This window comes from Takifugu rubripes, chromosome 1, assembly GCF_901000725.2.
Source record: "Takifugu rubripes chromosome 1, fTakRub1.2, whole genome shotgun sequence".
NCBI lineage: Eukaryota > Metazoa > Chordata > Actinopteri > Tetraodontiformes > Tetraodontidae > Takifugu > Takifugu rubripes.
Genome location: NC_042285.1, coordinates 9,978,365 through 10,000,655, shown reverse-complemented (window position 1 = coordinate 10,000,655; position 22,291 = coordinate 9,978,365). Strand labels below are relative to the sequence as shown.

At 44.6% G+C, this 22,291-nt stretch overlaps 2 protein-coding genes across 2 annotated transcripts; one reads left to right on the top strand and one right to left on the bottom strand.

Annotated features, from left to right (window-relative positions):
* Positions 1-4,266: 4,266 nt before the first annotated feature.
* cdc42ep1a (CDC42 effector protein (Rho GTPase binding) 1a) lies at positions 4,267-13,282 on the top strand. Its single transcript, XM_011604850.2, has 4 exons — positions 4,267-4,486; positions 7,810-7,879; positions 9,440-10,348; positions 11,939-13,282. The coding sequence occupies exons 3-4, from the start codon at positions 9,877-9,879 to the stop codon at positions 12,637-12,639; spliced, it is 1,173 nt and encodes a 390-aa protein (XP_011603152.1). The 5' UTR covers positions 4,267-4,486; positions 7,810-7,879; positions 9,440-9,876; the 3' UTR covers positions 12,640-13,282.
* sh3bp1 (SH3-domain binding protein 1) lies at positions 13,257-22,200 on the bottom strand. The gene is made up of 18 exons (XM_003961518.3): positions 22,040-22,200; positions 19,761-19,803; positions 19,407-19,511; positions 19,253-19,329; positions 17,276-17,387; positions 17,131-17,207; positions 16,970-17,057; positions 16,831-16,899; positions 16,633-16,723; positions 16,416-16,552; positions 16,220-16,331; positions 16,055-16,136; positions 15,903-15,983; positions 15,420-15,533; positions 15,230-15,327; positions 14,833-15,004; positions 14,422-14,744; positions 13,257-13,821 (listed from the first exon to the last, which is right to left on the bottom strand). The coding sequence occupies exons 1-18, from the start codon at positions 22,087-22,089 to the stop codon at positions 13,553-13,555; spliced, it is 2,100 nt and encodes a 699-aa protein (XP_003961567.1). The 5' UTR covers positions 22,090-22,200; the 3' UTR covers positions 13,257-13,552.
* Positions 22,201-22,291: the final 91 nt, after the last annotated feature.

Here is a 22,291-nt window from a genome sequence, read left to right as displayed (position 1 = left end):
GGAACTATATGTCAGTGGGAGATTTCCCAATAACTATTTTTCTGTAGGACCTTTTTGTTGTTCCGCTTGCACCGACAATAAAACCTGTAAAGTGAGGTAAGTCATCCTGACTGTTGCTCCTTGTCTTGATCAGCAGGTCCCAATCTGTAAAATAGATTAAACTTCTACTTTTGTGCAGAAACAGGGATCTCTGCTGCAGTACTTTTACATTAAACACATTAATATTTACATCCACTAGAGCAAATGGACAAATTCACACACAGGTCATGCTGCCAAGTGCACAGACAGACTGAGGTTTGAAGCAACAGATATGATTAATACAAGACATTCTGGGGTTTTATTCCATCTGTTATGTAGTAAGAGTCCCCCTTGAAGACGTAATCCTGGAGGAAGCCTTAGAAAAAGCGAGGAGGCACCTGTGTCCACTCCAGACTCCCTAGACGAACCTTCGGTTCCAGGCCCCTAAAAAACACAGTAGCTGCTGTTATTGTAGGAGTCAAATTAACAGATCGGCCGGGTGAAGGTTGGAGAGGCCTAATTTAAAACATTCTGATGTCTGAGGAGCAGATCGTGCTGCAGAATCGGGATTTACAAGCTGGTATTTGATCTGTGTTTTCAAGTTGTGCATTATGAAAGAGGATACAATTTAGCCCGAGTGGGCTGAATTAATCTGAATTCAATTAAGCCGGCTTGTTAAATCAGCCTTTGGCAGGTATGTTGTCTGCATCAGTGTCCAAAACTCACAAAAGGAAGCTGGAAAAGAGAACAGGGATTTTAATCTGTGTCTTTGGTGCCAGGAAGAGCCTGTTGGAGGCCTCTGCATGGATCTCTCATGGTATGCTGAATGGTGAGCTCAGCCTGTTTTGGCATAATTCAACTGTGTTGATCAGAGCGCATACTATCATTGTAAAATCTACAAAAACACACGCATGCCGAACACAACTCTAATCTGAACAGTTGGGACAGAAGGAAATCCATTTCCGAACCATTACGTATAATTTCAGAGGGGCCGTTGTTCCCTAAAAACGTCTTTTGTTTGAAAAGAAAACACATCACAGCCCACAGCCACTGCAGCAGTGAGTTCGAAATTACTTAATTGGACCGAATATCTTGGGCTCTGCTAGAAATGCTTCCAACATATCTGGCAGGCGTTTGCAGTAATTTCCTGAAGGCCGTAGCACATTCTGTCTGTCTGTGAAGTATTCATCCTGTTTCAACAGAGCTGCTCAGTCACTGGGTGTCTTCCGCTGATTCACCTAGCTTGCTCGGCCTCCTACGTTTTACTGTAAATCCTCCTGTCAGGGCAGATTTCCCACTTTCTTCTTGTCTTGAAGGCAGCCATGATTCCAGGAGGTGCTTCTGGGAGACGATTCTCTGAATCATCTGGGTTCTGTGCCAGTCTGCTCCCTGAAGATTCACTTTCTGTCAGACGATGTATTTCTGCGTGTTGATGATGGGGTCAGAAGTCTGAGAGTCCAAAATCGTGTTACACTAGAGGACAAGCGTTACCTTCATGGTGGAGGCTTCATTTCACTTTCGAAATTTGCATTTGTTACTGTACTAATTACACAGTAATTAATGTTTACAACAGCTAGAATGTAATTATTTTAGGTCATGTCCTCATACTTGCTTTTAGCTGATAAAGCTCTAACTCTCATTTCTTCTCCTAACCAGAATAACTCGAGCAGAACCTACAAGCCAGATTTGAATACATTCCTTTTTGCCACCATAATTGCTCAATTACTGCTATTTATGTGTAAAAAAAATCCCCCCAAAAAAGAAAATGAGGCTTTTGATCGTTTAAGATTTGACAGGAGAGTTATTGTTCCTGAGCAAAATGCTGTGATTCACTTCAGCGGCTGACTCTCACAACACCACTAGAAGAAGTCAGTGATGGAATTTTCCCTCTTCCATCTGTGCTTGGAAGGATCCGCAAGCCACAAACGAAGACGCTGAGGCCAGGAAAGCAAATTAGACATCCTGAGGCAGAAAGTAAATCAGAGACAGGGATTAAAAACATGTCAGATGGTGACACTGGCTGTCACAAACCTACATCTGAGGCATGTTAATGGGGTGGAACATCAACCCTTGACATCGTTCCTCTCTCTCACTCAGACGATGTCCTCTTGGTACCAGAACATCAACATTGGAGCTTTTGGGTCCAGTGTAGATATTTCATAGCTCATGACTGATAGACAGGATTGTGATCCGACGGGGGTCTGCAAGCAACAGATGGAAAAAAGTACGACCCATACAGCAATAATTGGACCGCTCTCGTGCTTATCTCACCTCACGGACTCCGATGACGCAAACACACGCTTACGCCCGTCCTTCATTGGGTCTTTACGCTGAGAAAGCCTTTCCAAACAAACCCAATGATAACCAAAGGCCAAATTAGGAGTGTTCAACCCTGAAGTGTATTGTGTGTTTGAGTGTAACTCAAAGATATTTGACACGGAGAGCTCTCACTCATGAGAACACCATGTTCGTAACTCCCTCAAGAGACTGATAAGAAATAGGCTAAGAAAGCAATTGTGTGTGTGTGTGGGGGGGGGGGGGGGGGGGGGGCACTTTTTCTTAACATTTCAGTGTGTTTCAGGCTAAAGTTGCTAAAGATTTGTAAGAAGATTTGTAGCATGGACCAATTGGGAAAAAAAGAATGTGAAAACAAAATTTTGAAGGCTTTCCTCCCAGACCTGAACAGCATCCAAGACCTTGGGTGCTCTTTTGAGCAAATAGCTGACATGCCTCAGAACAGAGGTTGTTTATCTTGGGATGGAGTGGAGGAGAGAGGGGACAGATACAGGGAAAGCTTGGAAAAAAGAGGACATGGAGAGGAACGGGGTTGAGATGCCTGGGAACTGCACCACAAGACAAGAATGACAGCTTTGGCAGATGAACACAAATAATACAGGCTGTTCAGACGCACAGCAACCAAGAAAAGCAGCAGATCCAAACAGGGATTCCAGAGTAAATCTGCCGCAGTGTGAAGTCAGGACACGTCAAACATGCCGGTAACAAAGCACCTCGGAGATATAAAAGAGGAGAGGACACCGCCAAAGAGTCCGTGCAGAAAAGAAGCAGTGGCTGCGCGACTGCATGAGCTGCGTAAAATGTGTCTTTCACTTGGAATTTAGCAACAATCTTTGGAGGCTTAAGTGCTGAAATCAGTGCAGATAACAGCTCAAGAAGCCAAATGCGAACGCGGACAAAGGCAAACGCCGCAAGGGGATTTTAGTCACCAGACACACAATGAATCATTTGAGATTCCAATGCAATGGCACTGCCCAGGCCTCAGATGAATGGGACTTTAATTAGCCGACAGGGACATGTGCAGCAGATGTGAATTACAGAACAACGTGTGAAATATTGAGGGACAACTGGACGGGGACGGCTGCAGACCTTACTGCTGCATTAAGTCTGGCTCCAGTGACAGTGGGAGAGCCCTTTGATGCCACACAACGTAAAGGTTTTCTGAGTTGTGCATTTACTTGTGCCCGCGTACGTGTTAACTATCACAGCCTCAACATGGAAGCCAGGAGGGGCTCTAAGGGGGCTCTAAGGTGTCACTTTGCTGGACCGGAGTGTTGGCAGACGTGCAATCCACCGCCAAGCTTTTATTGGTAGGCAGAACTGTTAGAGGTCTTCCAGGGGTTGATGGTTCTATTCCTGTTGATGAGGTTTTGTTAGGTTTTTGATACCTGTTACTGTGATTCCCTCTGCTTCATTTTGGTCATTTTAGTTTGAATTTTAAGGGACCTCAGTTACATGATAACATGCAAAAATGCACGTAATGAACATTTTAAAGATGACCGATCCCAGGAATACACACGCATGCACACACACAGAACCATAATCTTATTATGTACACAGTGTATTTGGTTATTATTACATAAACATCCCACTAAACTGAAAGCCTATTCAGAGAAAGGCCTTCATTTAGTGGAGCTGCTAATGTGAGCGAGGGACATCAGCACCCACTGAGGACTGAAGTGATCATGGGATTAGCTCATCGAAACAAAGTGAGTCATCTTGAAAGATTTCAAAACTTTCCCACAGAATGCAGATACTCAGCTGATATAGCCTGATGACAGGCACCTGATGGCTCTGGCCTCTTTTCTCTGGCCAAAAGTGAACATTTATGCCACCCTAGAATGTAGCTTTGTGACTCTGAGGACACTAGACTTACAGCGCCCCCTGGTCCTGTTGTTAAAAGTATTATTACTCGCTGCATCGATGACTAATCGCCATCTGCAGTAACCGGCGCGTGGGGGTCTCCCGGTGTGGCCCTCTCATGGTTTCCTTGGTATTTGGTGCCCGCCCCTTTCCTCATCCTCCTCCGCGCGGCGCCGCTCCACACACCCGGCGCACCAGCGCGACTGTCCGGCTGCTGCACCGGCTCGCTCGGACCACCGACCTGAAACACTCTTTTACTGGGAAACTAATTCAGCAACCACATTGGGCTTTATTGTCGGACACTCATCTGGTGAGTTTAAATACGTTTTATGCGAAATGTCTCTCACGATGACTCGGTGATCCGCGCACGGCCACGTTAAAATTTATAAATACTATATCGGTAAAACCTGATGGAGTACAGTGCCTGGTGACTTTTTACATACAGTGCCTGGTGACTTTTTACAGTCATTCTAAGACAATTCCGTACTTTATACTATAAACTTGAGTTGTTAAGCTCTACTGATATTGCTTTACGGTTAGAAACAAATTAATAAAGAGTTGACTGTTATTTCGATATGAATTAATTGTTCATTGAGAGGAATTAAAGCCGCCTGGTGTTGAGAGAAAGACATGACTAGTTGATTTCTGATGCAGGTACAGTTGTTGGTAATATTTAACATGGTTGTTTGATTTAGGGGGGGTCTTGTGAGTCTTTCCTGGATGCAAAAGTCAATCTCGTCTGGAATGCATTTATATTCAGCAGCAGTAGATTGCTTGTTTCCCCATTACATCCCAGAATAAAAGTGCCAGTGCTTTAAAATAGGTCGCTTTTATTTGACAAAAACGAATCTTCTTAGCTTCCCCAGTGTCAGCTTCAGCTGCAGAAGGAAGCATTGAAGTTGAAGTTGATGCCCTTGAGGTGTTTAATCACGGGGACAAACGGGAGCGTCGCACTGGGCTCATTACAAGATGGGGGCGATGGCCTTTTGACCCTTACAATCTGCCAGAGGGCCAAGAGGGAGGCCAGCAAGTGAAATACCATACTCACACACACACACAGTACTCACACATTGATCGACCAAAGTCCACTTTGACAAAAAAAAAAAACATGTGCATTGTGGATAAAAATCCAAATTAAATGACCTACAGAGATCAATTAAACCTTTTGGACTTTTTCATGTCAGACTGGCTCTGTAATCTCCCTGTCAGCCTCCTTGGACCACATGTGTGTACAGCATACACTTCCTGAGCTCCAACTTTGATATTTAGTGTAGCTGTTTTGTATTCACTCAGCTCGGCCAGCAGCAGATGATAAACACATGTGTGAAATATAGTTCCTCTTCATGCCTCTTGGATGACACTACACTGCAGTTTGTACACCACAGACAGTTCCTGTGTTCCTTGCGTGAACATTTTTTTATTTTTTTTTTACCTGAGTTCGACATTCCTTTCAGGGGGAACATTTGTGACCTTTAGGTGTCACTGACGCAACCAAGTAGGAAAAGGGTCAGTTTCAGAGGTGTGAACTCTGAATCCAAATGCTGTATTTGTTTTCGCACCTCTAGGTTTTCTGACTTTTTCTTTACTGCTTTGCTATGCCTGATGAGTTAGGTGCTCCATCATAGTCCGCTGTCACCAAATGGTTTCAAGTCACGTTTTTTTTCCCTGTGAGGTCAGCTGCTATGTGGGGGAAGTACAGGCAACCGCTCTAAATGCCTCCCTCAGCTTTAGAGTAGTTATCATGGTTTTTATAGGCTCCTGAGACATTTTAGGCAGTCCGTTGTAGAGAAATGTCTTTCTTTTCATACTTTTTTTTGTTTTCAGAAGTAAAAAGGCCTTTTTGTTGCACTCTTTATAGTTTAACTGTATGTTAACTTTTCAGACAATTGATAATGAGGTTCCACTACCTCGGGTTGAACAAGTCTTTCTCTGTTGCCTTTGACTCTGTACAAGAAACAATGTTCAGTAGGAAATGTGTAATAATTTGTGTGAAGAACAGTAGTGTTTCTCAGGGTTTCTGGGCTTTGTGTGATTATTGTTACTGAGCCCACCTTTGTCATCTCTCTTTACAAATATTATCACCAATGTTGCTCCTGCAGCCCATTTTATGTTATTTCCCTTGTTTCCTGTGATTACTAACAAGCTTACAGAATCGTAAGTAGCTGTGAAAAAACCCCAAAAAGTGTGTGGTGGGTTATTTTCGGTCCAAATGCCCTCTGTCTGCAAGATATTCTCCTGAATTAACTGTTCATTGGATGGTTTTCTCCTGCTCGTGATGGTGGGTTGAGTAAGGCAAAACCTACACGTGAGCTGAAGGACTAAAATGAACTAAAATGTAAAAGCAACATTGATAAATTGGGATTGCCAGCTCCAGTAGTTGTAGGAAGCGGAGAGCCTCGGAGAGCAAGGACTTTTGTTGAAACACGAAAATGTTTTCTTGGATAAAGAGGAAGTGTATCCTTGTTTTGCTTGGATCCGGGTTACGGAGCATGGATGGTGAAAATAGGAATGTAATTGAAAGTCAAAGGCTGCCGCCAAAAATGCGGCCTTATCTTGTATGTTTGTTCACCTGGTTAGCGAGTGAAGGACGAGAGAATGGAGGGAGCGTGATGAAAGTCCGTCGTTGATTTTGCTCAAGACAAACTGGAGCAGAGTAAACATTTTCTGAGCTGAAGCCATTACAAATAGAGACGGATGGGTTCGTGCATTTCTGTGTGGCCTCAGCAGCTGTTCCAGTCTTCCTGAAGTTAAGAAAAGAAATGAAAGGGGACGAAGAAGGGAGCAATTACAGATAAAAACAGGGACAGAAAAAGAAAGGAAAAACAGGAACAGGACGGCAGAGGGCTGAATAGAGAGCTGCTGCTTTGCAATGAGGGTAAAAAGAAGGAATTTAGAGAAATATTAGAAGGTAAGGATGGGAAAGAAATCAGACAGTTCAGACTATAAAAATGTGGTTTCAATCAGTGCCGAGGTTGGAAAGACCAAGGATGCCTCTCGATGTCACTCGAAATGTGTTCCTGCACTCATAAAACACACACGGCTCCAATCAGACTGTGGTTACTCTGGTTTACATTCAGCAAATCCACCTCAAGCAAAGACTGTACGCACTCTGTGACATGTAATGTATAACCTGGTCTATAAATTCCCCCAAATTCCCCCAGCTAGATTTGGAAAGAGTTGAGACTAAAAGATGGATTAAGAAAAGTTAGAGTGCCGAGTTATACCGGCATTGCTGATTGAGACGAGATTATTTTGGATGATTAAATTAGCAGTCAGATGATCAAATTAGCAGTCAGTTTGGTGACAATGATGGGTTTAGATAGACAAAGTGAACCACATAGATGGGATAACATTTACTGCATTCACAGCTTAGCTTGGTAACCTGCTAAAATGACCTATTTACTGGAAATATCAGAGGCTAACCTAGACATATTCAGGTTACAGTGTATGATTTTGCCCCCCTCATATCCTCTGACCCATCTTCTTCTGTCAACTCTGTTTCAGGCTATGAGTTGTCATTCTGTAGTTTTCCCATTGTTTCATCATTACTCCCTTTAAAAATCACCGTTCCCCCTTTCAGTTTCAATCTGCCTCCAACAAATTCATGTTGTAATTATTATTTCTCTCTCACAGGTTCCAGCCAGGCCTCAGAGCGCCCTGCAGGCGGGAACGGAGGAGATTAAGGATTAGAGGGTAATCTAAGGTACAGTTAAGAAGTCCTATATCTTTATTGATACCAAAGATTCAGTAGTTACCGTTTAAATTAGTACCTTTAAAGGGACAAAATATGATGTTTAATTTGGCCATGCAGAACCTTCAGGCTAATTTAACCCATGTGTTTTCTGCTTTAATGAGGTATCTCAGAAAAACATGTGAACAAGTGCACAGAAAGACAGGAGGAGAGTTAAGGAGTATAGAAACATATGTGCGGATTTGGATCGGGGGGTTCGGAGGGAGCAACCCCCTGAGTTTTGCGATCAAAGGTCTTACAGGATTACAGGCTTTTATGTGATTATTATTCGTTATATCATGAAAAACAACTTCCCTCTTGGGAAGTGGACAGCACTGGGAAGTGTTTGAGCTCTCCACCACTGGGAAGATGTAATCAAAGAGGCAGCCTGTTGCTTTATTGAAGTTCATGGGAATGTGCTCAAGGTCCCAGCAGGCTCACGCTGTATTAGACTCAACCTCACACCTCACTTTATTGGTCCCCGTCGTCCCTTTGCGAGCATTGATATGGCTCTGCTCAGTGCTGGTATGTGGCATGTTTCCTCCCAGATGCCCCTCTTAAATCTGCAGGAAGCAGAGCGGAGGGTCCCTGACTGCGGTCACCAGAAAATTAGAAGGGCTGCCATGAACCTGACGCAATCTCCATCCCACAGCACATCATTAATGAGACCAGAGGGACTCCTGCATGCGGAGAAAAGCTTATAAAAAGAACCAAAAGTTTTTCCTTATGCTGTACAAATAGAACATGCACACATTTATGTGACAGAAAAACCCTCGCTCCACTTATAGCATATTATAACCCACCACTAGAGGGGGCTCAAGCTACTTTGACTGCACTCTTGATGTTTACAGCTTTACTTTAGATAGGGTGAAATTGAAAATGTGTTGCACACAAAACTAAACAGATCCAGTAAAATATAAATAAAAAAGAATGGATATTAGAAAGAGTGTTCTTTTTTTATGTTGACTTTTACTGAGTTTCAAAGTGCTGGGCCTCCACTCGCGGCTGCCCGCGCCTAAGCAGCGGCGGCGTTATCTTATCAGGAGAATCATTGTCTTTTCCTTTTCCTCAAGCATACTTTGGCAGCTCATAAACAAATCTTAGTCTGTTGAGGGATCGCTGCTGTCTGCTGTCACAGCACGATAAGTCACATTGAAAAGAGAAATGAATCAGTGTCACCTTCACCTCAGAGAGTCACCTCACAGCTGAACAAAATGGAAGCAGGAATTCCCAGAAAACACAGCACAATTGTCCCTCAATGGTTTGATCAGACATTCTTGCACAAGAGGAGTGACCTGAGGTCTATATTTAGATTGTTCCGGGCCAGTGGACTTTCGGAACGCAGAATTCTTGTAACTTGCAGAGAAATGGAAGCAGATTTACTTTACAACCAAAGGAAAGAAGCGCCTTTGGAGTAACATCGGTAACGTTTCTGCATAATAAACTGCCAATGTTTCTGTTTCTCCAAGAAACCTTGAACATCACAGAGGTCCATATGTGTATTTTAAACATTTCCATTTTTGCTTTCAATAGATGGTTCCACGGTGCAACCGCAGAGCAATTTACAGCTGGCCTTATTTGTGAGTCGATGTCTGCAAAGCCAAAGCCTGAGGCCAGTTGGGGAAACCAGGCAACCTGACCGCACTCCTGGACGCTGCATCCAGGAACACAACTGCACAGAGCTCTGAAATAGTCCTCCTTTAACTCAGCTATCCATGCGTAACTACAGGCAACAGAAACTGGGACAGAGGTTGGCCTGCTCATAATAAACTCAGATAATAGCCCTGAAAAATTTGCTGCTGTGCACCCGAGATCAACTCCTTCAACAGCTTTTTCCTTACAAAATAACCTGATTTACCCGGATTACACCGCCTCTGGCTAAACAAAGAAAAGTGGAACTTCCTGCCTGTTTTTGCACTTCATTTGGACTATTTTTCATGCTGAATTTCAAGATTTGATCTCTTCTGATCATGAATCTTCAGGAAAAGCTGTCAGGCCTCAAAGGTCTGGTGTCACACTCCCACAGCAAGCGTCGTTTCAAAGGCGACCTCACACTGGACATGATCAGTCCCCCCCTCGGGGACTTCCGCCACACAATGCACGTGGGCCGAGGTGGTGACGCGTTCGGGGACACCTCCTTCCTCAGCAACCATGGCGGCATGGCCAACGGGAGCAACGGGGAGACAGATTCCCTGTCCAACCCAGACAATAAGATCGGAGCGTTCTTCTCCAGGGCACTGCGGCAGATCAGGAGGGGCTCCGACAACAGACCCAGAGAGGCCTCCAAGGATCTGTCGCCGCCGCCTCCCACCATCTCTCCCATCATCAAAAACGCCATCTCTCTTCCCAGGCTGGACATCGACATGCCAAACGGTTGTCCCACCACCAAAGTGCTCTTCCCAGGTTGTCACAGCACACCAGAAGGAAGGAAAAGCTCTTATGGTGAGTGGATGCATCTAAACTTCAGTGATGTCCTACATTTTACTTTACCTCTACATTTACTAGACTGTCAAATAGGGAAGAATACCTTCATACAATTAAGATTTTTGTGTTCCAAAGTAATTCCTTTTGTTTTTTTATGCTCCGTTCTGTCTGTCATTCGTTAAAACTAACCAAAACCACCTTCTCTTAACTGCTGCTTGTTCCTGGTTTGAGTTATGGGAACCGTGGGAGCTTATCCAAGCAGATCCTGTCTGGAACTCTCTCAATATGATGTCATACCATTTACTTTGACAGACGATCGTTTAGGAAAGTGCACCCCCCCCCCCACACCAAACCCAAAAATAGCCCGTCAGATTAAAGGTCTACATTTCCTTCAAATTAAATAAGTCCAAACAAAGTGAAGCACTTTGGCATGGGTCAAATGAGTTAACTGCAGAGAAGTTGGAACCATGTGTGGAGCTCATCTATTGGTTCTGCCCAGTAATCAAGACAAATTTGCCCCAGATGTCCTTGGGAATCACCTTGGTTCATTATCAGCAGGACTCACACCGATAACCATCCAGAAAGAGATGGGAACAAGCTGCATGTTGCTCTGTTTGGATGCCCCGCGTTGACACTAGCCAAGAGTTCCACAGGCTTCTCTCTGCGTTTGTCCAAGCCAACACAGGAAATACCCAGCAGCTCTGTAATTATCACACTTTTAAAAAGAAAATACAGATTATCAGCGTGTGAAGCGGAGTCCTGCGGGGAAGAAATCCAGCTGGTTTCACTGGTCTCTAAGGGAATCAGTGAAATCTGACAGTTCTCTGAAGAATCGTTAAAACTGGCGCGGAGAGGTAATCTGACCCAGTCAGGTCACAGAGGCGGCGCCAAATGAGATACCCTGCCTGCATATAAATAAATCAGCGCATCATTTGAATTATTTGAGTTCAGAGTATCTGTAGGTTGGTGAACACTGCCTCCTGTTGGATCTAATGTCGACAGTATTTACTGCGTGGGAAGACGTTGTACCAGAGTCGTATTTACCTATTCGCCTGAAGATTAAGGAGGGCTACGATTGGCAAAATGTATTTTGTTGCTGAAGATTGCATGAGAACATTTTAAAAGAAAGTCTTTCATTACTTGTCTTATGCTGTTCCCTGGTTTATATCTGTTTGGAGGACTGTGGGAACTGAGTCGGCCTCTGGGATAAGGAAAGTTCTTTTGAAATAAATTGAATAGCTGGGCATGAAGACTTTGATGAGAAATATAAACACACACACACAATTTGAGAAGCTATTTCACTCTCTTGACAAAAAACAGAGGTAAAAACCACAGGTTGTCACTGTGATGTTGCCGAGCAACGACTGGAAAACATGTCTAGCCAAGTAATTTTCCCCCAAGTAACCTTCCAAAACCATAAATTGTTGTTTTAATCCTTGTTTTGGCTCATATTAAACTATTCGTATGTGTGGAATTGTGAGTCTTGGATGACGTTTTGAACTTTTTTTGAGGTCATTTTCAGGTGTCTCTAGCTTTGTTCAGATTTGTGCTTTGCTAAGCAGAATGTCTCCTGCTGACCCTGATGGATTGAATATTCTGTGTCTTCAGGTCTGGAATCCGGTTTCGTTACGCTGCCTCGTCTCTCTCGCGCTGAGCGCCAGGAGCCCTCCATCTCCCACCCCACTTCCTGTTCTGCCCATATCCACCGTGGTTCCCTGACCGACCCCGCTGACGCTATCTTATCTACGTGTGTGATCTCTGAACCCAAAGCCACAACCACTGCCTATTCTGACTCCCTCCCCTCCCTTACCTCCCTGGACACCTTCAACTTTGACCTTGGCCCCTCCCTCATGAGTGAGGTTTTCAGCCTGATTGACAGCCACCTGGAACAGGAAGAGGAGGCACACAGCCACACTTGGGAGGAAGTGGAGGCGGGGTCAGCAAGTGTGCTGACCAATGAGGGATCAGAGAAGGGCTCGGCTACTGTCTCATATGAGGATTCCCCACCGGGTGAGGTCTGTGGGGGCGGTAGGAGTCCGCAGTGGGAGGAAGAGGAAGGAGCCGGGCTTTCTGTTAAACCCGCGATGAGTCCAACGATGAGTCCTTCTGAAAGAGTCAGATCAGAGATGGGGATGGAAAGTGAGCGTTTCCAGATCGCCACAGATGTGCTTGCACGCCACTATGGCGTCAGCCACTTAAAGGGACAGAGCAGGAGAGCAGCAGCAGATTCAGAGAGGATGATGACCAGCCAGCCAAAGAAGAACGCCTCTTACAGCTACATGGATGATGAAGATGAAATCAAAGTATAAGACCACACCCTTTAGGATAACTTTCCATTCCTGTTTTTTTCTCTTATACGATCGTGCTTTAAGGATGTAGCATTCTGAGGGCAGCTGATAGGGAGGAAGAATGCTTTTTTAAAGGAATTAACCAAAATTAGCATGTTCCAGAAACTATTGTCTTAAAGGAAACACTTCCTCACACACAAGAACCAATTTTCTGTGGTTTCTAAAAAGACAATTATAAAGAAAGAATATTATTTACAGCCTTCACTACAGTTTCTTTTTTGCTTTTCACTCAGGAATACACTAAGAGGGAGGTCAAAGGAGAAAAGGGAGAGATCTGGAATCTCAGAGAATATGTCAGTGATGAATGCGCATGTACTGAGTGTGTAAGTTTTACTGGTATTTGCTAAAGCCTAAAACAGTGACCGTAATTGTTCATTTAAGCTGCAGTTCCTTTATATCCAGTGCACCTTTTTGATTATGAAGTCTGACTCCTGTATTGCTTTTATAGAAGAATCATCATTTATATACATGACAATGTCGGCTGACCTCGTATGAGTATGTATTTACAGTATGAGCACCAGAGTAAAGAGGGCAACCACCTCTGTATGCTGCCATCAATACCAATGATGACATCAATCTGAATAAAAGCTGTTTTTAATTCAAAGGATGATTATTCATTCATATACAAAGTGTTTCCCAGGTTTGGCTTAAATGACAACAACCATACTGGTTTCAAAAACCATAAAACAATTATCCAAGCTCTAAGTATTAAAGGGATAGTTCACCTAAAAAGTTAAATACAAAAGGAACAGCTTTCGTGTCACTTCATGCTGTTCCGACCTTCATTCCTACCACTTTCCAGCAGTGGTAGGAACCTCATTCAGTCAGATGAAAATGTCACGGTTTGTTATTATTTGATCCATTTTTCAGCTCCTCACTGTGCCACAGGTGGAACAGCATTTCCCTGGGATGGTGGAGGAAGTGGTGGAGGGCAGTTTGGGGCTTTGAGACCAGGTTTTTTAGGAGGAGGCTTTTTAATGGTCCCTGTTTGACTTCGAGCCGCGGGAATCGGCCGAGAATTGGTGGTGTCCAAAGCCACCCGGGTTCTGGCAGGTGGCTGAGGGGCCTGCGGTTTAGGTGGTGCTGGAGTCCTGGCTTTGTACTGGACTGACAGCTGCTCGTGAGCTTGGTTAGATGTTTTGGCTGTAGGATGAAATAAAGAATGCATTTACTTTAAAGTCTTAAGGAAGAATTGTTAAATAAAGTCAATCCTCAAATGTTTCCTGTGACAGATTTATGTGCTTCGACAGTTAGCGTTGATGTAGCCAACATTGGCGAACTGAGCTGTGTAAGTGTTTTAATAGATTTAAACAACCTTCATAAAAACATAAAAAAGAGTGAACCCTGATCATAAAAGACAGGAGAAAGTAGCTGAGAGCATTTTGGGTGCAATGGGCCACCACAACAAGCCGCACGAGATGACACATGACCCACTGGAGTTATATTTTAGGCAGTGGTGTGACACTTCCTTTTTCCTGTGTACTTCCTGGTTGAGGCCTAAAATTCATTTGTCTCTGTTGACTCTGATGAGCCATCGTTTTGTCTGAGAGAAAAACAAAATAGAAGAAAGAACCCCGGCAGGAAGTTACACAACAGCGTGACACAAGAGAAAGGTTTCGTGGCTGTTCCGGGCCGCTGTACCGTTTTTTTACAGATAATCTGTATTTTTTCATAAAAGCTACTAACCTGTAAGTGTTGCACCAAATTAACCTGAGAGCAAAGGTAAAATGAAGAGAAGCTTACGTTTCCACGGTGAGGTAAGCACCGTCACACAAGGAGAGTCCGGAGGTTCCTCCAGAGTGGGCTCCAGTCGGCTCTGATCAAAACCCTGCTTCTGGGTGGAACCCTTGACTTGACCTGAGTCTGGCACCGCCCCCGTAGCTTTAGGAAGAGGACGCGGGTTGTGGTTTGCAGCGGATGTGCTGGAGGTCCCGGCGCTGTTGGGGCTGCTGCTACTGGATGCTGCCGCTGGCTCGGTTACGGGGCTGGCCCATGTGGAGGTACCACTGCGACTGCAGGAGCTGGATTTCACCAACCTGAAGCTGTCGCTGTCCTGAGAGGCTGCGCTGATGCCCGAGAACAGCAACAGACCATCAGAAAAACTTCCAACCTGTGGCCGCGTGGCAACATAGCGGAGCAGAGTCACTGCGGTACCTGTTCATCTTTGAGAGGGGAGGGTGCTTCCAGGAGCTGCTGGATGTTACAGATGATGAAGAGGAGTCTGTTTTGCACACCTTGTCTTTTACTAACGTCAGCGTGTGGGAAGCAGGGGCCGACAGATTCCCATCAGGGATCTTGGGAAGGTCAGGGATCTCAAAGGATACAGCTGACCAAACCAAGGAGAAATTTTTACATGTCAGCCTGGTAAATCAGTTTTTGGTCAAGATTTGGCATTGAGTGGTAGTAAAACTGCTAATATCTTAAGTTTAGAAGAGTTCAATCCTGAAAGTATCATTTCTAATGTAAGTAGATGTATTTTTTAGCCACAAACAAATGAAAAACTAGAATGAACTGTGCACAGAGAGTAGAAAAGGACAATGACCAGCATCACCTTCTGGAAACAGACTGGAGCTGTACTGAATAAGAGGCTCAATGACCATCACAACCTGGACCGAAGAAGCCGAGGCCATGTCAAATGACATAATTTCCCTGAGACAAATGAGAAGAACACGTGAGGAGATTCCTCAGGGCTGAGGAATGATCAGAAGTTTGCCCCGCGTTTGGACGGGCAGCTTCCGCACCCTTCGGCTCGTGGCCAGAGTAAGTTGGGCCCCAGGACAATGGCGATGTTACTGGGCGTCATCTTGTTTACAGCCTGCTCTTCAGACAACAGGGACAGGAACTGGACCAGATACCTGACAGAGAGACAGCAGAAACAAAAACACACATGATTTACAGTAAATGGTAAAAATGGAACTGCCAAAGAATATTTGAAGTCTGGTTGGTAGTTGGTGTAATGGCATATTTAGGTTTGAAATAATTAGTGAAGAGTGCTTGTAGTCCTTGACCTAACCACCTGGAATCATTTTGTTGCCATTAAAATGCTCAGATGGTATCAAATCCTACAGCCTTACACTCCGGGTTTGATCCAGGTCCTCTGTGGTGTCCATTACTATGTAAAAATGACGACTCCTCAAACACATTTTTACCCAAAGAGGGCTCACAAAGGACAAACTTGACATGCACTCTCATGATTCTGTGGGGCAACAAAGGCAAAGCCCCACCTGAGGTTATTGTAGTTCTCAGGCGGCAGTTTCTGCAGAAGTATTCTGAACTGCTCCAGCTTCTCTGGCAGGTCTTTTTCCCTGCAAAGAAAGATCTCATTCTGGATGAGCTTGCAAGCGCTTCCTTATTACTGTGGATATTATCTACACACCCTGCTGCTTTGAACCAGTCACTGTAGAGGTCAAATGTCATCAGAGGTTCTGGAAGCTCTCTCAGGTAACACTTGAGGGCTCCTACCAGAGACAAGCCATCAAGATGACCATTTTGTTTTAAAAGCAAGGCTAAAATTAACTATGATAAATGAAAAGAGTCCAACCAGCCACAGCGTGAGGGTCCATGCTGAACTCGCTGTGGTCCACCGTTCCTTGGTCCAAACAGGTTTTCAGTCTCTTCACTACTGAAGCCGCAGCCGTCAGACGAAACAGGCCCTGCAGGGACACGACACACCGAGGCTGCAGCACCCACCGCTACTGAAAGGCAAATCTTCTTCAATTGGATGGCCTCTCTCTTACCTCCTCTCTCATGCCCGTCCTCAGCAGCATGTGGATACACTCCTGGATAGGCACAGCGATCTCTCTGCTACTTTGAGACAGGTGCGCCTGCAGGGGCTCCCCGTACACCCTCTGAGTGGAGAGGCTTAGCGGTGGCCCTGAAGGGTCAAACAGGATGTCAGAGTCTGACGCAAGACGACAGCAGCACGTAAAACACACAGATGCTAGCTCATTCCACCTTTGTTACTGAAGTTCTCTTTTAGCTCACTGATGTTTTGGCTCAGGAACTCATGGGAGTTTTTGTGGTACTCTGCTTGCAATTCGATAAACTACAATCAGAGAATGGAGAAGTGCTTTAAAAAAGACGGACGAGCTTGTTCGTAGAGCTTTCTTTTTCCCAAATTATCGCGATTCGGTGTGTTAGCCGGCATCTCACGCTTATGAAGTAGTTGGCATATTCTTGTTCCTTTGTTGCAAAATGGTAGAGATCTGCAGAATACTGGTCCTACAGATACAGAAAGATAGGTCAGGGGTCTGACACCGGATTCAACATCTCGTCAAAGGCCTGCTGATACCTTGACGCTCGTCAGCCTCCTCCAGGCTTCTTCTACTTCCTCTCTGAGCCCATCCTGCTTTGCCTGATGACCAGTGCTCGTTTGACTCCTGATGACACAAAGCTCTCCTTCATCTCAGTTCTACTTATTGCCCCCTCAAACACAGCAGCAGGTGGTCCTACCTTATTTTTGCATTGTTCCAATCCATTGTGAGCTTAGCAAACTGCTTCTTATTTCTGAGAATGTCTGGTAAATCCTCCTAATGCAGAAAATAAAATGTTTCATTCTATTGTGGTTCTGTGAACATGTGGATTGAGTCACTCTCACCTCACTGAGCTTGTTGAGAGGCTCTAGCACTGCTTTTTCCACCTTCATCTCAAAGTCGGCCAGCATGTTAGCCAGCATCTTCTCCATGAAACAGCACATCTCCAACACTCTCCTGAAGAGATGAAATCACCCCACAGAAAATAACTATCTGATTCCAGAGGCGATTGACAACAGAGGCTTTTTAATTGATCCCAAATATAGAGCAAAAGCATAAGTAAACATATTTGCTGCCTGTCTACATGAACATACAGTGGGGCAAAAAAGTATTTAGTCAGTCACCAATTGTGCAAGTTCTCCCACTTAAAAAGATGAGAGAGGCCTGTAATTTTCATCATAGGTACACTTCAACTATGAGAGACAAAATGAGAAAAAAAAATCCAGAAAATCACATTGTCTGATTTTCAAAGAATTTATTTGCAAATTATGGTGGAAAATAAGTATTTGGTCAATAACAAAAGTTCATCTCAATACTTTGTTATATATCCTTTGTTGGCAATGACAGAGGTCAAACGTTAAGTCTTCACAAGGCTTTCACACACTGTTGCTGGTATTTTGGCCCATTCCTCCATGCAGATCTCCTCTAGAGCAGTGATGTTTTGGAATGCCCTTGCTGATGGAAGGTGATTTTCACTCAAAATCTCACGATACATGGCCCCATTCATTCTTTCCTTTACACGGATCAGTTGTCCTGGTCCCTTTGCCGAAAAACAGCCCCAAAGCATGATGTTTCCACCCACATGCTTCACAGTAGGTATGGTGTTCTTTGGATGCAACTCAGCATTCTTTCTCCTCCAAACACGACAAGTTGAGTTTTTACCAAAAAGTTCTATTTTGGTTTCATCTGACCATATGACATTCTCCCAATCCTCTTCTGGATCATCCGAATGCTCTCTAGCAAACTTCAGACGGGCCTGGACATGTACTGGCTTAAGCAGGGGGACACGTCTGGCACTGCAGGATTTGAGTCCCTGGCGGCGTAGTGTGTTACTGATGGTAGCCTTTGTTACTTTGGTCCCAGCTCTCTGCAGGTCATTCACTAGGTCCCCCCGTGTGGTTCTGGGATTTTTGCTCACCGTTCTTGTGATCATTTTGACCCCACGGGGTGAGATCTTGCGTGGAGCCCCAGATCGAGGGAGATTATCAGTGGTCTTGTATGTCTTCCATTTTCTAATAATTGCTCCCACAGTTGATTTCTTCACACCAAGCTGCTTACCTATTGCAGATTCAGTCTTCCCAGCCTGGTGCAGGTCTACAATTTTGTTTCTGGTGTCCTTTGACAGCTCTTTGGTCTTGGCCATAGTGTTAAACAAACAGGTTCAAACAGGTGCCATTAATACAGGTAACAAGTGGAGGACAGAGGAGCCTCTTAAAGAAGAAGTTACAGGTCTGTGAGAGCCAGAAATCTTGCTTGTTTGTAGGTGACCAAATACTTATTTTACTGAGGAATTTACCAATTAATTCATTAAAAATCCTACAATGTGATTTCCTGGATTCTTTCCCCCCATTTTGTCTCTCATAGTTGAGGTATACCTATGATGAAAATTACTGGCCTCTCTCATCTTTTTAAGTGGGAGAACTTGCACAATTGGTGACTGACTAAATACTTTTTTGCCCCACTGTAGCTGGATAATAATTGACGAGCACGCTGAGTATGACCCTGAAGCTGTTGCTAGCCTGCTACACCAGGTGATTCAAGACCATTGTCCCAGCTTTATGGACATAAAACATGTCACCGTGACCCACCTGCACAGCATCTGTAACACCCACGACTGGGTCGCGGTGTTGTACAGAAAACAAAAGGCTGATCTCCCAAGCATGCAGTTTCATATGATGCATTAAAGGCGTGGTGTCCTCTTTGACTCGAAACTGAAAACCACAGTACCATCATGCCTAATCTTGTACAGAAGTCATGAGGTTTACGCATGACTGGAGTTAATGTGTCTGTGTGTTGGGGCAATCTGTCTGGATGGGATTTACCTGATAGACGACTCTGCATCAAAGTCTTTGAGACTCTCTGCCATGCTGATGGACAGCAGCATCAGTGGGAGCTTTTTCTGTAGAAACAGGGATGAACGTAACAATCTTCCACCATCTGTTCGAGCTCATTAGACGGACGCAGATGTTTCTGTACCATTCGCTTCTCCGCCTCCAGCCCAGACTGGCTCTGCATGCAGCCCTGCAACTTCTTGTGTATGAGCTGAGCTGCCTTCTTGGCTGGTTCGACCCGCTGCTCCACCTTCAGTCAGTCACACACACTTGCTCAGTGCAGAAGAGGATTTATGACACAAAACCCAGTCCAGACAAATTCATGTAAATTCAGTCAAACAGCCTGCTGGATTGGACTCTCTGGCACATGCTTGTCTTTTATTATTGATTCATTTACTTGTATAACATATCATGTAAGAAAACATATCTGATTCCATGTTGGTAATGTTTCTCATTATTTCTAAATTGCACATAAAAGCAGAAGGCTCTCTTTCCTCACCAGAACCAGGTCTTCATGCAGTAACTCAGTGGCATCTTGCGACCTGCAGGAGCGTACGTTATGATGATCAGTCCTTTGGTCAAAGTCTCATTAATAAAGTAATATTCTTACTTTACCAGCTCTCTGAAGTACCAGTTGGAGGAAAAAAGGTCTGACCAAAATAATAATACTGACCGAAATATTAACACCAGGTGTGATTCAAACAAGACTCCAAAAGCTCCCCTTTTTTAAATATTCCAAAGTGTAACATTAAACAACTGAACAAATGCTTTAATGGTATTTGGGAAATATCATATCGGATAATATTCTTACCACTTTTTGACGGTGTTCTCAAAAACAGACATCGCATTTTTTTGCACCATATGGAATAAGTTGACATTTGATGTCTGAATAAGAAATGTGCTCTATTGCCTCATGTTGAAGAGTCATTACATGGAAGAATGCAAAATAAAACCAGCTTTTAACACCATTTGTGATTGGAAGACTGAGTGGAAACGATGCACACCGCTTCTATTTTGTGTTGCATTCAAGTGTTGCTGGGACACATGATGCGAAGTCTGCAGCGCTAGTTCAGGCAGACGTTTCAAATCTGCCGATTCCGGATCAGCTGATCCTTCATGTGCCCCTCTCTCCTGCTTAGGCAGGTATTTAATTCCCCCCATTTTCCTGATCATTCCTGATCGCTCCATGCTGCTGCTGCGTTTGTTGCATGCTGCTCATGCTGCTCTGCCTCCTGCTGCCCTGGCTATTTTGTCAGGTTGTGCTATTCTGTTGCTCCAGGCTGCTGTTCGGAGCTTAAATTCCACCACCTCCCCAGCATCCTCCCGTGGGCTGTTTCTTTAAACCCTCTGGGGAGGTGGGTGGGGGTGTCTGATATGCCTGGCCTTTAATGCTGGGCAGACTTATCAGGGAGTCAATTCAAGATTCAAGAGTACTTTATTGATCCCTTTAGGGGGTGTCCATCAGGGAAAAGACAGAGCCTGACGCTGCCTCAGTAAATTAAATCTCTTCTAGTTTGCCAAATAACTGTGCACAGTAACGTTCTTGGTTGGATCTGGAGTTGTCTAACTGAAATGAGACAGAGAGTTTTGCACAGGCTTTAAAAGCCGCCTGCTATGTTTGGCGAAGATAATCAGCAAGAGATTATGCCCAATTTCCCCATTGATTGTTTTAAACCCAAGTCAATCAATCATTCTTTATTTATATAGCATCTTTTACGATCAAAATTGTTCAAGTCGCTTTCCAGAATCCCAGGGCCTAACCCCAGACAAGCAACAGTGGCAAGGAAAAACTCCCCTTTAACAGGAAGAAACCTTGAGCAGGACCAGGCTCGTGTAGGGGGACCCTCCTGCTGATGGGGGGGTTGGGTAGAGAGAGAGAGAGAGAGAGAGAGAGAGAGGAGAGGAGAGGAGAGGAGAGGAGAGGAGAGGAGAGGAGAGGAGAGGAGAGGAGAGGAGAGGAGAGGAGAGGAGAGGAGAGGAAACCATGACAAGTGAAAATGGCTGGAGCCACCAGGCCACCCATCATGGCCCACGCATAAAACAGTGACTCACTGAGCAGCGTTGGAACCCAGTTAGCACACAGGCCACAGGCGCTTGGGCAACAACACCAAGAATTTCCAAACACAGAGAAATCCCCGACTAAACCTCACACGCCTTCCTTTTTCGGTTTGTTACAAAAACCTTTTTTTTTTTTAATTCCAAATGAAATTCACTTTATCAACAGCTATAGGGCTGCACCCACTCGTGAACTGATACTGATTTGGTGCATCAATGTGCAGCACAAATGGATATGCGACTGCAGGCATGGGTGTTATTTTTGTACACAGCAGCGGTGCAAACTGAGAGGTGCTGCAGATGCACGCTTTGTGGGTTTTAACGGACCGAAGCGGCACATATCGGCTTTTGTGGACTCACGGCATTTAATATTTAAGAGCTGTGAAGAGAGTACATAGACTGACTATTAATACTGTAGCACATATTAAGATTCTGTGGTCAACAGACAGAGGCTGAACCTGCCTGTGTCAGCCAAACAATGCATGCTTCGCTTCAAAGAGGAACCAGCGACTGCATGAGCCACCTTGACAAACTTTCTGATGTGACAAACAGCATTTCAATGTGACATCACGTTAAACCAGAAACGAGCCACAAATAAGCCCTAAATTCTACATACAGTTAATTTCCGTATCCGGTGTAAGGCATCACGTTAGGTAACACTTTAGGCTTTTCTAACTCCATTTTGAATGCAGCAACTTGTACACGGAGCCAAATCCAACTTACTTGGAGGCAGAGCCGAGCTGCTTCAAGATGCTGAGAGACTGGCGGAGCATGATACGTCTGACCTTGACCTTTACGGTGTTTGGCTCCAGGAAGTTCCCCCAGCTCCAGCGACGTCCGACAGAGGCTCGGGCCGCTGCAACAGAAGCATCACAGCAATGTGGGCGTTCCACCACTTCTTGTTTTCGTTTCAGGAGGGTCTAGTGCTAGTCGCTGAATGAGGAAGTGTCCGACGTGAGGGGGAAGAGAGACTGT

Bases quoted from the DNA above. Each gene is read 5' to 3' on its own strand.
- cdc42ep1a (XM_011604850.2), top strand. From the start codon at position 9,877: ATGAATCTTCAGGAAAAGCTGTCAGGCCTCAAAGGTCTGGTGTCACAC. The intron at 10,349-11,938 runs GTGAGTGGATGC...CTGTGTCTTCAG, and splicing joins AGGAAGGAAAAGCTCTTATG to GTCTGGAATCCGGTTTCGTT.
- sh3bp1 (XM_003961518.3), bottom strand. From the start codon at position 22,089: ATGCTCCGCCAGTCTCTCAGCATCTTGAAGCAGCTCGGCTCTGCCTCC. The intron at 19,330-19,406 runs GTACAGAAACAT...CTGTTTCTACAG, and splicing joins TGGAGGCGGAGAAGCGAATG to AAAAAGCTCCCACTGATGCT. The intron at 15,328-15,419 runs GTGCGGAAGCTG...CATTTGTCTCAG, and splicing joins CTCTGGCCACGAGCCGAAGG to GGAAATTATGTCATTTGACA.